Consider the following 12,140-nt stretch of genomic DNA (forward strand, 5'->3'; position numbering starts at 1 on the left):
ACTGAGAATTGCTGATTATCCATGGAACAAGCATTTTATAAACAAGACCAGACCCTAGCTCCCACAGAGGACATGGTTGATAGCTTAGTACCAAAGCACAAGCATTATCTTCTGAGTGGGAAAGCAGATATGGAGCTTCCTTGCCCACCTGACACCTGAGCCAACATGTGCAGAATTGGAGCCTTCCAAAACTTGGGCCTTTTCCAAGGTTCTCCAAGTCAAGGAAGGGCATCATTGTGTCAGCTTGGGTCCTCCTAGAGCAGACACCAACGTGGAATTAAACCTGGAAGAGTTTATTGGGGAAAATGCGTATGAAGAATAAAGAGGAGCAGAAGCAAGAGTAAACAGAAAGAGCCTTACACCGTAATGCAGGTCTGACCCCTGTGAAAGAGGAGAGGGAAGGTGGGAGGAGTAGATAGGAAGAGCCTCAGACTGCAGAGCCACTCTGAGAAAGTGCTGGCCAGGATGACAGAAAGCCCCAGAGTACAGGTGGCCTATTAGAGGAGTTTCGCCTCTGGCATTCTCTCTTATAGCGTCAAATGCATCCTGTAGCATTTAGGATGGCATTCTATATTTGACCAATTATTTGATTGTTTTATTACCTCACTCAAGAGTGTTTCCCGAGGGCAGAGACCACATTTATTTTTGCTCGTCACTGAATCCCCAGCATTAGCAGGGTGGCTGCATTTTGAGGTTGCCCCAGAATATTTGTTGAATGAAGTATCTAAAAGGGTTATTTTTTTCATTTTTATCTGAATCACACATCAGGTATTTTTTTTCCTAACCAGTGACTCCTAAGTTATATGCTGCTTGCACCATGCTTTCATTCCATTTATATCATTCTTCAGCTGTGTTGTGTGATCGTCAGCTGTGCCCCGCCCCCCAACCCTCCATTGCCCGCTTCTGTAGTAAAGTCTTTTGGGACTGGCCTTGGACTTGGACTTTTGCTTCTTTTGTGTCTTCATTGACTATCAGTGCAGGCCTGGATAAAGTGCTTGTTGCAGAACTTGCTACTGCACAAACTTTTGTTCCAGGGTTAGATCAGGAAGGGTAGTAAGGAAAACAGCTGTCTCCAAAAGGTGGGATAGAACGCTGTCCTTTAGAAGTTAAATTATAAATCAAGCCAATCAGAGCAAAGACACAAAATGTCTCCATAAAGAAAAATAAGGGCTGCAAAACCTTACTGGGTAACATTACTCAGTAATGCCTTGCTCTATCTAAAAATGTATCCATCTGAGGAGGGGCGGCCTGGGTACCCTGATAAAGAGAGCCTCATCGAAACAAACAGATGGTGTCCACCAGACCCCATCTAGGGAGAACAGCAGGCCAGGCCAGCAGGGATGAGTGAACAGTCCTCCCTACAGGTTTTGACCTGTGTTGTGGAAAACAACATCCCACATTGCCCAAGCCTGATATCGTTAACCATTTAAGTCAGACAATTCACTCTTCTGATTCTGATTTTAGGCTCACTAAGCCACCTACTGACTACTGGGCTCCAAACTGCATGGCTACAAGAAGAGAATATACTTTTCAGGTGGCCTCAAGTTCTGTGTTCCTGACAGTCTTGCTTCTAACAGGAATGGCTAAGCTGCAGATTTTGGGGTCAGATGGCCTTGATTCAAACCCTGCCACTAACATACATAGTAACTATGTGACCTTGGGATTTCCTTCATCTTTTGTTCTCCCAAGTGAAAAATAAATAGGTTATAATATACCACATGATAGTAGGGAGAATTAAATGAGGTAATGCATGTAATGCATTTAGCATAGCACTTCTCTAGCAAACAGTGAATGAAATCAATAAATTGGTATTCTGACTTCATGCAACAGTGCTAATCAACTATGGAACACTGGAAGTCAGATGAGATTTTTGGTCCCACAAAGTCAAGGACAAAACCTTGGGAAGTCGCCAAGATGAAAGACTTCAGGCCGGCCTTCACCTCCTGATGCTCTCTGTTCACATGTGTGATGTCTATAAAAGGTAACCAGGATTTGGCTTATCTTCTTATATCTCTTCCATCTTTTCCTGATCTTCATCTTCCCAAACATAGTTTTTATGCAGAAGCAGATTTAACTCTACTTTGCTATCTTGTAGTCAAGAATTGTCCTATAAGGAGGAAGAGTCTCCAAGATTTGCCTTTTTTGTTTCGTTTTTCTTTTTCCTTCATACTACAGACTAAAAGTATCATCTTCTGGACAGAGAAACAGGCTGTTGTTTTTCTAAGGTCATCATTTGGACTGCCCCACTTTCCCACCTGCTCTTGAGGGAACTATTGCAAGGACACATACAAGCCCCTACATCAGTCACAGACCAGGGCCTCCATCTTGCAGGGAATGTGCCCAAATTACAAACAGGTAAACCAAAGTGACTCTAGGCAGATTTAATAGTTTATTTTGGTTTCTTGTTCCAGTTATAACAGACTGCTCTATGTTTGCTTTATGGCAAAAACTTTTATGTTTGCTCTGCAACAAACGTACACACAGGGCAAATTGTGTTTGGAGTATGGTGTCTTGCCAATGTTTTCTAAAAGCAAGTGAATAGAAATGCTTGCAAAAGTATTTTCAGACCTCAGTGGCCAGCGCTGAACACTGCTGTAGGAATGTCCATCAAATGTTGTGGCCGTGCTCTGCTCTAACAAAAACCTGGTTCCGTGGCATAATTGTAGGGGCTGTCAGGCTAAGTTTGAGACACCTTCCAAAAAAAAAATTTCAGGGCTTCCTCAGTCTTTAAACTCCAGAAAATATTGTCCAAACTTTGACAACTAACCTGTTATCATGGAGATAGCTCCAAGTTGACGCACTGGCCACTGGAGAATGTCTATCAAGCATCCAGGTAAATAATGACTTGGTTGCTGCCCTCAAGGAACCTACCTAGAGGCTGACAGAAAATTTTAAGTATTTTTTCCTTCTATTGTTCATTCCTAAAATTCTGGCGGTAGGTATGATTATTATTCCCATCCCACAGGGGAAGTAACTAAGTCTAACTACTTGAATATTTTGTCCCAAATCACTAACAATAAGAGATGGCCAGACACTGAACCCTGGAATCTCTAAATGTTTACATATTGATGGGCACTGCTTAGGCCAGGGAGTCCAAACCATAGGCCTGCTGTTCCAGTTTAGGAGGGACCCCCATTTCACCGAGATCATTGACTTTTGGGTTCTCCGCTGACCCCAGATAAGATGCCTGGTACCTCGTGGTCAAGTCCCCTCCAACGGGGACTCCTCTGAGGCTTGGTCCCAGCTGCTCAGGCTGGCACCCGCCTCCTCAGGCCAGAGCCCAAAGCGCCGCAAGCGGTCAGTTCCCGGGCCGGCTGCCAGCCACAGGCCCAAGTAAACGCTGAATGAAGGGCAGATGGAGGAACCTGTCCCGGTCCGGCGAGAGCGCCGCGGGCGCCTTTCCGCTTACCGCGGGCCTGCCCAGCCTCCCGTCCAGCCCGGGCCCGGGTCCCGCCGAGGCAGGTGTGCGCGGCGGACTCGCTCTCGGGCACTCGGCGGGACCGAGCTCCACCCCGAACGCCACCGGGCAGGCCACGCGCAGACCCGAGCCCGGGGCCCCCGCCTCTGGCTGCCGGCCCGCGCTCGGCCCCGGTCCCGCCTCCCGGAGGTTTTCGCTTTCGTTTTCCTGCCGATGTCGTTGAGGAAAATGAAAGTGGTTGTGTCCAGGACTGGCGCAGCTGCCGTTCCCGGCGAGGGGCGCAGAATGCGGCGGCGGCCAGCCTGGAGCGCGGGTCCCGGGGCGCCCGCGCAGGGCGAGGTAAGCGCAGCCCCTTCGCCTCCGCCTCGCGGGCTCCTCCTTGCGGACCCGGCGGGCCCGACGCCAGGCGGTTGACCGGGGCAGGGTCTGGGGTTCTGCCGTGGGGGCGGGGAGGGCCTGAGACGCGGCACCCCTGGGTTTCGTGGCTTTGAGCCTGCAGGGCGGGCTGGAAGACCTGGGAGGCCTCGGACAAGCGTGCCAAGGGGCTAGCAGCCCGGGGTCGAGCTGGGACCGTGACAAGTCGGGCCACCTGAGCACACCTTTCCTTTTTGTGGAGCACCGACCTCCCTGGGTGTTGGTAAAAATCAAAAGTGGGAGGGTGTACGTAAAATACCGAGCAGAATGCCTAACCTGAGCTGATAATCTACTCCCTCTGACCTGTCAGACTCATTTTTCCCACTGAGCCCTACCCCATCCCTCGTGTAGTTTGCGTAAGTTTCCTAGATCTGGTGCACCTGGGGGCGCTTGGGGTGCCTTCCAAGTGTTCCCTGACCGAGCAAGCTGGCAGCTCATCTCCCTTGATCACAGGCATGGAGAGCAACTAGGCCACGATGGGGCCCCATTGCCCCGGCCTTGTCCATGTGAAGTCAGGGCCTCACTCTGCTGGGGCCCCCATCCCAGGGCTAGCATAGATGGTCAGGGATAGGTGCACTCACAGAAGGAGTCCTTCCCAGACCGGGAAATTTCCAGTCCACTGCATCTGCCAGCAGAAACATGAAAGATGCGTGCCACCTTGTCTTTGTCCTTCGTCAAGTATAGACAACTCATTCTTGGTATGCAGGAAGGGGTTCCCCCCGCCAGCGCTGTGGAAACAGCCCCTGCCCTTAAGGCGTTCCCCATCCCCTGACGAGAGAAAATATGTATTCAAGTTACCCATAAGGCAGGTTGTGCAGAACAAGGACAGATGAGTGAAAGAGCTAAGAGCTGAGAGGTAAAGTGACTAAATCATCAGGCACTTAACTTACATTTAAGTAACGTCAGCTTTTGCAGGCCAATACCAAGAATCCCCTTTAAGTCAATTTTTGTCTCAATAATAATGAATTCAACCTAATCACACAGATCTGATCATAAGACCCATTACTGAAACAAAACTTGAATGATCTTAACTTTGATAAAACCATCTGAATTTGACAAAGATGGTCTAAGGTCCTAAGTTTTAAAACATGGGGTCCCCCGCTGCTCTACCCCAGGACAGTGTTGAGTACTGATTGCTTTTAGAAAATGTTGCTGTTGCTGGGCACGGTGGCTCACGCCTGTAATCCTAGCACTTCAGGAGGCCGAGGCAGGCAGATTACTTGAGATTGGGAGTTTGAGACCAGCCTGATCAACACGGAGAAACCCCATCTTTACTAAAAATACAAAATTAGCCGGGCGTCATGGCACATGCCTGTAATCCCAGCTACCGGGAGGCTGAGGCAGGAGAATCGCTTGAACCTGGGAGGTGGAGGTTGCAGTGAGCCAAGATCGCGTCACTGCACTCCAGCCTGGGCAACAAGAGCTAAACTCCATCTAAAAAAAAATCAAATAAAGAAAATCCTGCTGTTTTCGTGAGCCAGAAAATTAGATGCACTTCTGTTCACATTCCATTGGCAAGAACTAGTGTCATGGCTCTCACCTAATTGTAAGGTGGCTGGGAAATGTAGTCTGGTGGTGTTCCCAGGAGGAAGAGAACAGAGAGACTGGTGAGTACTCGTAACCTCTTCCACAATCGACTAATGTAGTGAATTACTTTATCATGATGTATTTGTAATATACTTTTGCATTTGATTAGGTAATATTTAGGAGTTTAACATCCATGTTTTTAAGTGAAACTATCCTGTATTTTTATTTGTACAGTCCATATTTAACATTTCAAAATTAAGTAACCTTAAGTTGGGCAATGTTTTCTCTTTTTTTCTATCTTCTAAAGCAACTCCATTAAGATAGAGATTTTCTGCTCCTTGGAAGTTAGTAGAAGGCACTTGTAAAATGTTCTGGGTCTGAAACTCTATGGGGAAGAGGTTTCAAAATTATTTGAGTCTCTTAAGTAGTTATACACATTTTTTGTGCCAAATTTGGTAATTTTTATTTTCCAGAAATGTATTCATTTCATCTGTATTTTCAAATGTGTTATCATGTATTTATATTATTCTTTATACATTTTAAAACGTCTGTTTTATTTGTCATTTCTTCCTTTTTCTGTAATCTCATTATTTGAAAATCTTGTGTCAGTTATTCTCGATCAGTCTCACTAGAGGTTTGTCTACTTTCAAGTAAATACTTCGAGTTTTGTTAACCACCTTTTTTTTGGTCCTCTATGTCCTCTATTTCACTGATCCTGCCCTTACGTTTAGTATTCCGTTTTATTACGTTTATTATTACATTTATTTTTTCATGTTCCTTTGGTCATGTGCTTTTGTAATAGATTCAAACAGTGTAGACATTTGTAAAGTGAGACAGGAAAGTCCATTTCAGCCTCTGTAGGCAACCACAGATATCATATTGGGGTGTGTTTTTCTGGACCCTTTCCTATGCTTATACAAATATTTTCCTACAACTTTCTAAACTGAAACTCATGGGCCTCTTTCTATGGTGTATACACACACATATGCATACATACACACACACACATCCATTAAAGTGGAATATGTAACATAATTTATCCATTTTCCATTCATGGGCATTTAGGGTGAAAGTCTTGATCTTTTAATAATGGAATTTAATTCATTCTTACTTATTTTGATCACTGATAAATATGGTCTTATTTTTGCCATCTTGTTTTGCCATGTATTTATCATGCGTTTTTTTTCCTTGTGACTCGATGGATTCATCAAAGTGTATTTGTCCTCTGTGTCTTCTTTCCTTCTTTTTATTCAGTGAGTTGGAAGTTCTATATCTTACAATAGGCCATCATTTAGTTCTTAAGCTTAGATAAACTTGTATTTTTGTCTCTCGCAAAAATCAGAACCAATAACCTCCTTCCAAATATAATTTTTTTTTTTTTTTTTGGAGACAGAATCTCGCTCTGTCACCCAGGCTCGAGTGCAGTGGTGCAATCTCGGCTCACTGCAACCTCCACCTCCTAGGTTCAAGCACTTCACCTGTCTCAGCCTCTTGAGTAGTTGGGACTACAGGTGTGCGCCACCATGCCCAGAAAATTTTTGTATTTTTAGTAGAAACGGGGTTTCACCATGTTGGCCAGGATGGTCTAGATCTCTTGACCTCGTGATCTGCCTGCCTTGGCCTCCCAAAGTGCTGAGATTACATAAGGATGTTTTCACATCTCTTTTTCCTCACCTTTTCCCCACAGGCACATATACATGTAGGTATCTGCCTAGGAATAACCTGAACAATTCCAATTGTTATTAATTCTGCTTGCTTCAAAATACACTTTCCTTTTTCTATGTTAGAAATATTAACAATTGCATTAGTCTACAATCTAACCTATTTGTGCAATTGCATATTATACCAGGATAGGAAAGTTTAAACATGTATTTCTTTTAGACTTTTCATTGACTTGCTGAAAATTTGTAGTGAATTGTATCTTGAGTAATGCTTCTCTGGGTCTCTTATTTCCCAAAAGTACACTTTGGAATCCATGCAATTCTGATCCTTGTTTGACCTTTGCTGGCACAAAGGCATTCTGAAATATTTGCAAATGCTAAAGTCACTTCCTCATGTTTTACAGAGTTTACTTTAGCTTGGTGAAACCAAGTGCAATATCAGTTTGTTGTAAGCTTACCACTAACTAAAGATTCATAAAATAGCCCTGCCCTAGGGTCAGGGACTAGCTAGAGGAGCATGAAAATAGTCTTTGAAGATTCAGCTGCTGGATATTTTACACCAAAAAGCTGAAACGTTTTAACTATTTCAATATTTTGTTTATAGTACTTAATATTTGTGAACATGAAGGAAAATGGGCACTCTTATAGTAAAACCGTGGTTAAACTAACTTGGATGGTGTTTGGACTCTGGTTATCAGAAGCTCCTTAAAGTGTCCATACCTTTTATCCCAGTTCTACTTCCAAGAATATGTCCTAAGGCATGTTTTCGTAAGAGGTTATTTCAGGTGGCGCAGGGTAATTCTAGTTGGGACACATTTGCCACATTGTCTAACACTGACTCACAGTGAGAAAGTTATTCCCATGCTCAATTCCTTTTCAGTCTTCTGATCAAGGGAAGGAGAAAAACTTTAGCTTGGTGCTAGCATGCCTTCAACACCTCTCTCACTAAGCCTCTCTAATCTCCCATTTTATATAAAAGAATGAGCAAAGGGAGAGCAGTATTTTGACTCTATTTTAACCACAGTATTTTTTTATTCCAATAAAACATATTATGATTGCCTTCATTTATGGCATATGATGTTGGTTTTCCACTTAAATAGGTTTGCTTTTTTTTTTTTTTTTTTTTTGATACTGAGTCTTGCCCTGTTGTCCAGGCTACAGTGCAGTGGCACAATCTTGGCTCACTGCAACTTCTGCTTCATAGGTTCAAGCGATTCTCATGCCTCAGCCTCCTGAGTAGCTGGGACTACAGGCACGCACCACCACGCCTGGCTGATTTTTTGTATTTTTAGTAGAGATGGGGTTTCGCCATGTTGCCCAGGCTGGTCTCGAACTCCTGAGCTCAGGCAATCCGCCTGCCTTGGTCTCCCAAAGTACTAGAATTACAGGTGTGAGCCACCATACCCAGTCAGGTTTGCTTTTAAAATACATTTGTTTAAGGACAGAAATGAGTTGATTTAAAGAGAAATGTTAAGTACATTACAGATGGTAATTAATTATAGCAAAATAGTAATGGCAATGCATGGATGTAGGAAATAGGACCTTAAGGAAATAATCAGAGCTATAGACACAGATTTATATCTAGGGATATTCCCGTAGATGAGGAGGTTCCTACCAATGGCTTATGTTACCATAAAGTTAGAAACTACTCAGTTGTTCAGCAATTAGGGATTGGTTAAGTGATTTTTTCGTACTTTCATATGATGGAATACTACCATTATGAAAAACTATATTTAATACATGGAGGATTATATACTGTTACATAAAACTGGTTATAAAAGTATATACAGTATTGTAATTTTGTTAAAAATGAAGTGAGTGTGAGTGTGTGTGTGTGTGTGTGTGTGCCTGTGCCAAAATCAATGGGGAAAAAAGACTAGAAGAAAATATTTCCAAATGTGTTATCTATGGATCATTGGACTACAGGAGTTGTTTGTGTTTTCCTATAATAGACATATGTCACTTTTGTCACCAGAAAAAACAATATATCTATTTTTAAATTAACATGCTCCTAGGCCGACAGGACTACCTGGTATTTTGTCATCTGCAGGCATTCCTGGGTCCTTTCCTGCTCTTACAATTCAGTGAGGTCTCTGTGGCCTGCTGCAACATCATGGGGAAATAGTACTGTTAAGACGTCATTGTCATCTCTCAGTACAATCCAAGGTACTTGGTTTTGGAGTGTGCATATTTATATTTTTGGAGTAGAATGGGAGAATGTTTCTAAAATTCTCTCAAATAATTTTTATTGCTTTTTCTTCTTGACAGCTCCATTAAACAGGACCAAATTAGGATCCCATTTTTTAAGTAGGTCTGGATTATTAAGCAAGAATAGAGTAGATGCTGAGTCTCCTAGTTTCTTGTTTAGTCTTTCTTTAATTTCTACATTTTCTACTGACCATGAAGTTTTTAGATGTTGGATTTAATCATGGTTCTGCGTCACCTAGGTTAGAGATGTGTATATTTAAATCTGGACCCCTCTCTTCCAGAATTACAAAATCTCTGTTCATGGAAAAAAAAAAAAAAAAAAAAATTTGCTGCAAGACTTAATGCTTAGCAGAAATAATTGCTACCTTTTGCCTAGCAAAAATTCCCCAAGTATTCTTTCTTAGGGCTTGTTCCTGGAGACTCATGAACTTTTTTGTTGTAATGGGGTTGGCAGGTTAAGCAAGTTAATGGTGTCTGGGAGGGCTCTACAGCCCTGGTGTGAGCTTCCTCCTTCTGTAAAAGTGCTGGGCTCTAGCCAGGGTGAGCCAGCCAGGGCCTGAGCCTGAAAGAGACCTGCTGTAGCATTCCAGTACCATCTGCCAGATTGCAGCGAGACCTTTGACTGGCCGGCTCTTCCCCTGCTTGGGTCCTTCAACTCCACTCCTCTCCATCCCCACGGCCACCACTGTGGTGCAAGCTCTCACACCTCTTGACTGAACCACAGCAGTGACCTCTAGCTAGTCCCTGCCTCCCCTTGCCCTTACGTCCAATCTGGTTTTTCACAGGAGCTAGTATGTCCTATTCTCCTACTGCTGCTGTAACAAATTACCACAAAGTCAGTGCCTTAAAACAACAAAAATTTACTATTTTAGAAGTCCTGAAATTAAGGCTTTGGCAGGGCTGCATTCCTTCTGGAGGCTCTAAAGGAGAATCGTTTTGTTACTTTTTCCAGCTTCTAGAGGCCACTGCATTCCCTGGCCCAGGGCCCCTTCCTCCTCTTCGAAGCCAAGTCTTTCTCGTGCCACATCACTCTGAGGCTCCTCAGATCTCCCCCTGCCTCCCTCTTATAAGGACACTGGTGATTACATTGGGCCCACCTGGATACTCTCCAATTCTCAGGATCCTGAATCACATCTGCAATGTCCCTTTTGCCATGTAGGGGAGCATACGCACAGCCTCCAGGGATTCACACATAGACATGTTTGGCAGGGCCATTACTCAGCCTACATAGATAATCTTTTAAAAGTACACATCTAAATGCATTACTCCTCTGCCTAAGACCCTTGTGTGGTGCTCCAGTTCTCCAGGGTTAAGGCTCAAACTCCTTTTGTGGCTTGGAGTGTCATGCAAGGGTTGCCTACACTGCTTCTCCAGCCTTACCCTGCCTCCTGTCCCTGCTGACTGCCCACGATCCAGCCTGTGCACAGGGTGTGCTTTTGACAGGGACACTGCTTGATATGGTTTAGATGCATGTCTCCTCCCAATCTCTTGTTGAAATGTGATCGCCAGCATTGGAGGTGGGACCTGGTGGGAGGTGTTTGGGTCATGGGGCTGGATCCCTCATGAATGGTTTGGTACCATCCCGGAAGTAATGAGTGAGTTCTTACTCTGTTCAGGTGAGAGCTGGTTGTTTAAAGGAGCCTTGGCATCTCCTCCCCTTTCTTGCTCTTTCTTGTGCCATGTGACAAGCCAGCTCCCCCTTTACCTTTCACCATGATTGTAAGCATCCTGAGGCCTGACCAGAAGCCAAGCAGATGCTGGTGCCATGCTTGTACAGTCTACAGAACTGTGAGCCAAACCTCTTTTCTTCTTTTTTTTTTTTTTTGAGACGGAGTCTTGCTCTGACACCTAGGCTGGAGTGCAGTGGCATGATCTTGGCTCACTGCAACCTCTGCCTCCCCAGTTCAAACAATTCTCCTGCCTCAGCCTCCCAACTAGCTCGGATTACAGGCATGCACCACCACACCCAGCTAATGTTTGTGTTTTTAGTAGAGACAGGGTTTCACCATGTTGGCCAGGTTGGTCCCGAACTCCTGACCTCAGATGATCCACCCGTCTCAGCCTCCCAAAGTGCTGGGATTACAAGTGTGAACCACTGCACCCAGCCTTAAACCTCTTTTTTTTTATAAATCATCCAGCCTCAGCTATTCCTTTAGAGCAATGCAAAATGGACTAACACATTGCTCCTCCCCACACTCCATCTCAGGCCTCCCCCTAGACGAGGTCAGGCCTCCTGGAGGTGCTCTCACAAGGACTACATGCAATTCTGCTACCACACCTATCACAGATTAACATCTGTGCATTTATTTAGGTGATTATTTGACTAATAATAAATGTTCCTCTTATGTAAGTACTCCATACAGGCAGAGACTATGTCTATTTCTTACCCATAATTGCATCCTTGGCACAGTGCCTGACATGCAGCTGTGGGCAATAAATGACATGGTTAGTAAGTCCTTGGAAATAAATGAATAAATGAATGGATATTAACAGCATTGTCATCGTGCTGTATCTCTTTTTCCCTGCTTTTTCTTCTGCTTGGCATTTGTCTCCTTTTCTATTGTTGCCTCCCTCCACTACAACAGAAGCTTCGTGAGAGCAGGGACTTTGTCTTGTGTGTTCGCTCCTCTCTTCCCAGGTCCTAGAGCAGTGTCTGGTCCATAACACTCAATGGATATTTTGGGAATGAATGTCTGCAAGATGCTGAGAATCTCTCACAGAGTTTTCATATGTGACCCCTCTTTGAAATTGAGTATTACCAAGTTATTCATTTTAATAATTCAACCTAATTCAGTAATCAGGCAAATAGGCAGAGACCTAAAATATTTACCCGTCGTTGTGAGGATGAAATAAGTAAACAAGTGTGAGTTATTTAGAGCAGTGTCTGGTAACCACAGCCCGGTGTAAGAGTT

The 12,140-nt window shown here is 44.1% G+C and overlaps 1 protein-coding gene across 4 annotated transcripts in view; it reads left to right on the forward strand.

Moving 5' to 3' along the window:
- Nucleotides 1-3,330: 3,330 nt before the first annotated feature.
- Nucleotides 3,331-12,140, forward strand: part of C6H5orf56 (chromosome 6 C5orf56 homolog) — a 66,634-nt gene continuing 57,824 nt past the window's right edge. For all 4 annotated transcript variants that reach the window (XM_025387175.1, XM_025387179.1, XM_025387176.1 and 1 more), the window contains exon 1: nt 3,331-3,757. In XM_025387175.1, the coding sequence (XP_025242960.1) occupies nt 3,356-3,757 (402 nt within the window). In that variant the 5' untranslated portion in view covers nt 3,331-3,355. The remainder of the gene's footprint in view (nt 3,758-12,140) is intronic.

This window comes from Theropithecus gelada, chromosome 6 (genome assembly GCF_003255815.1).
Source record: "Theropithecus gelada isolate Dixy chromosome 6, Tgel_1.0, whole genome shotgun sequence".
NCBI lineage: Eukaryota > Metazoa > Chordata > Mammalia > Primates > Cercopithecidae > Theropithecus > Theropithecus gelada.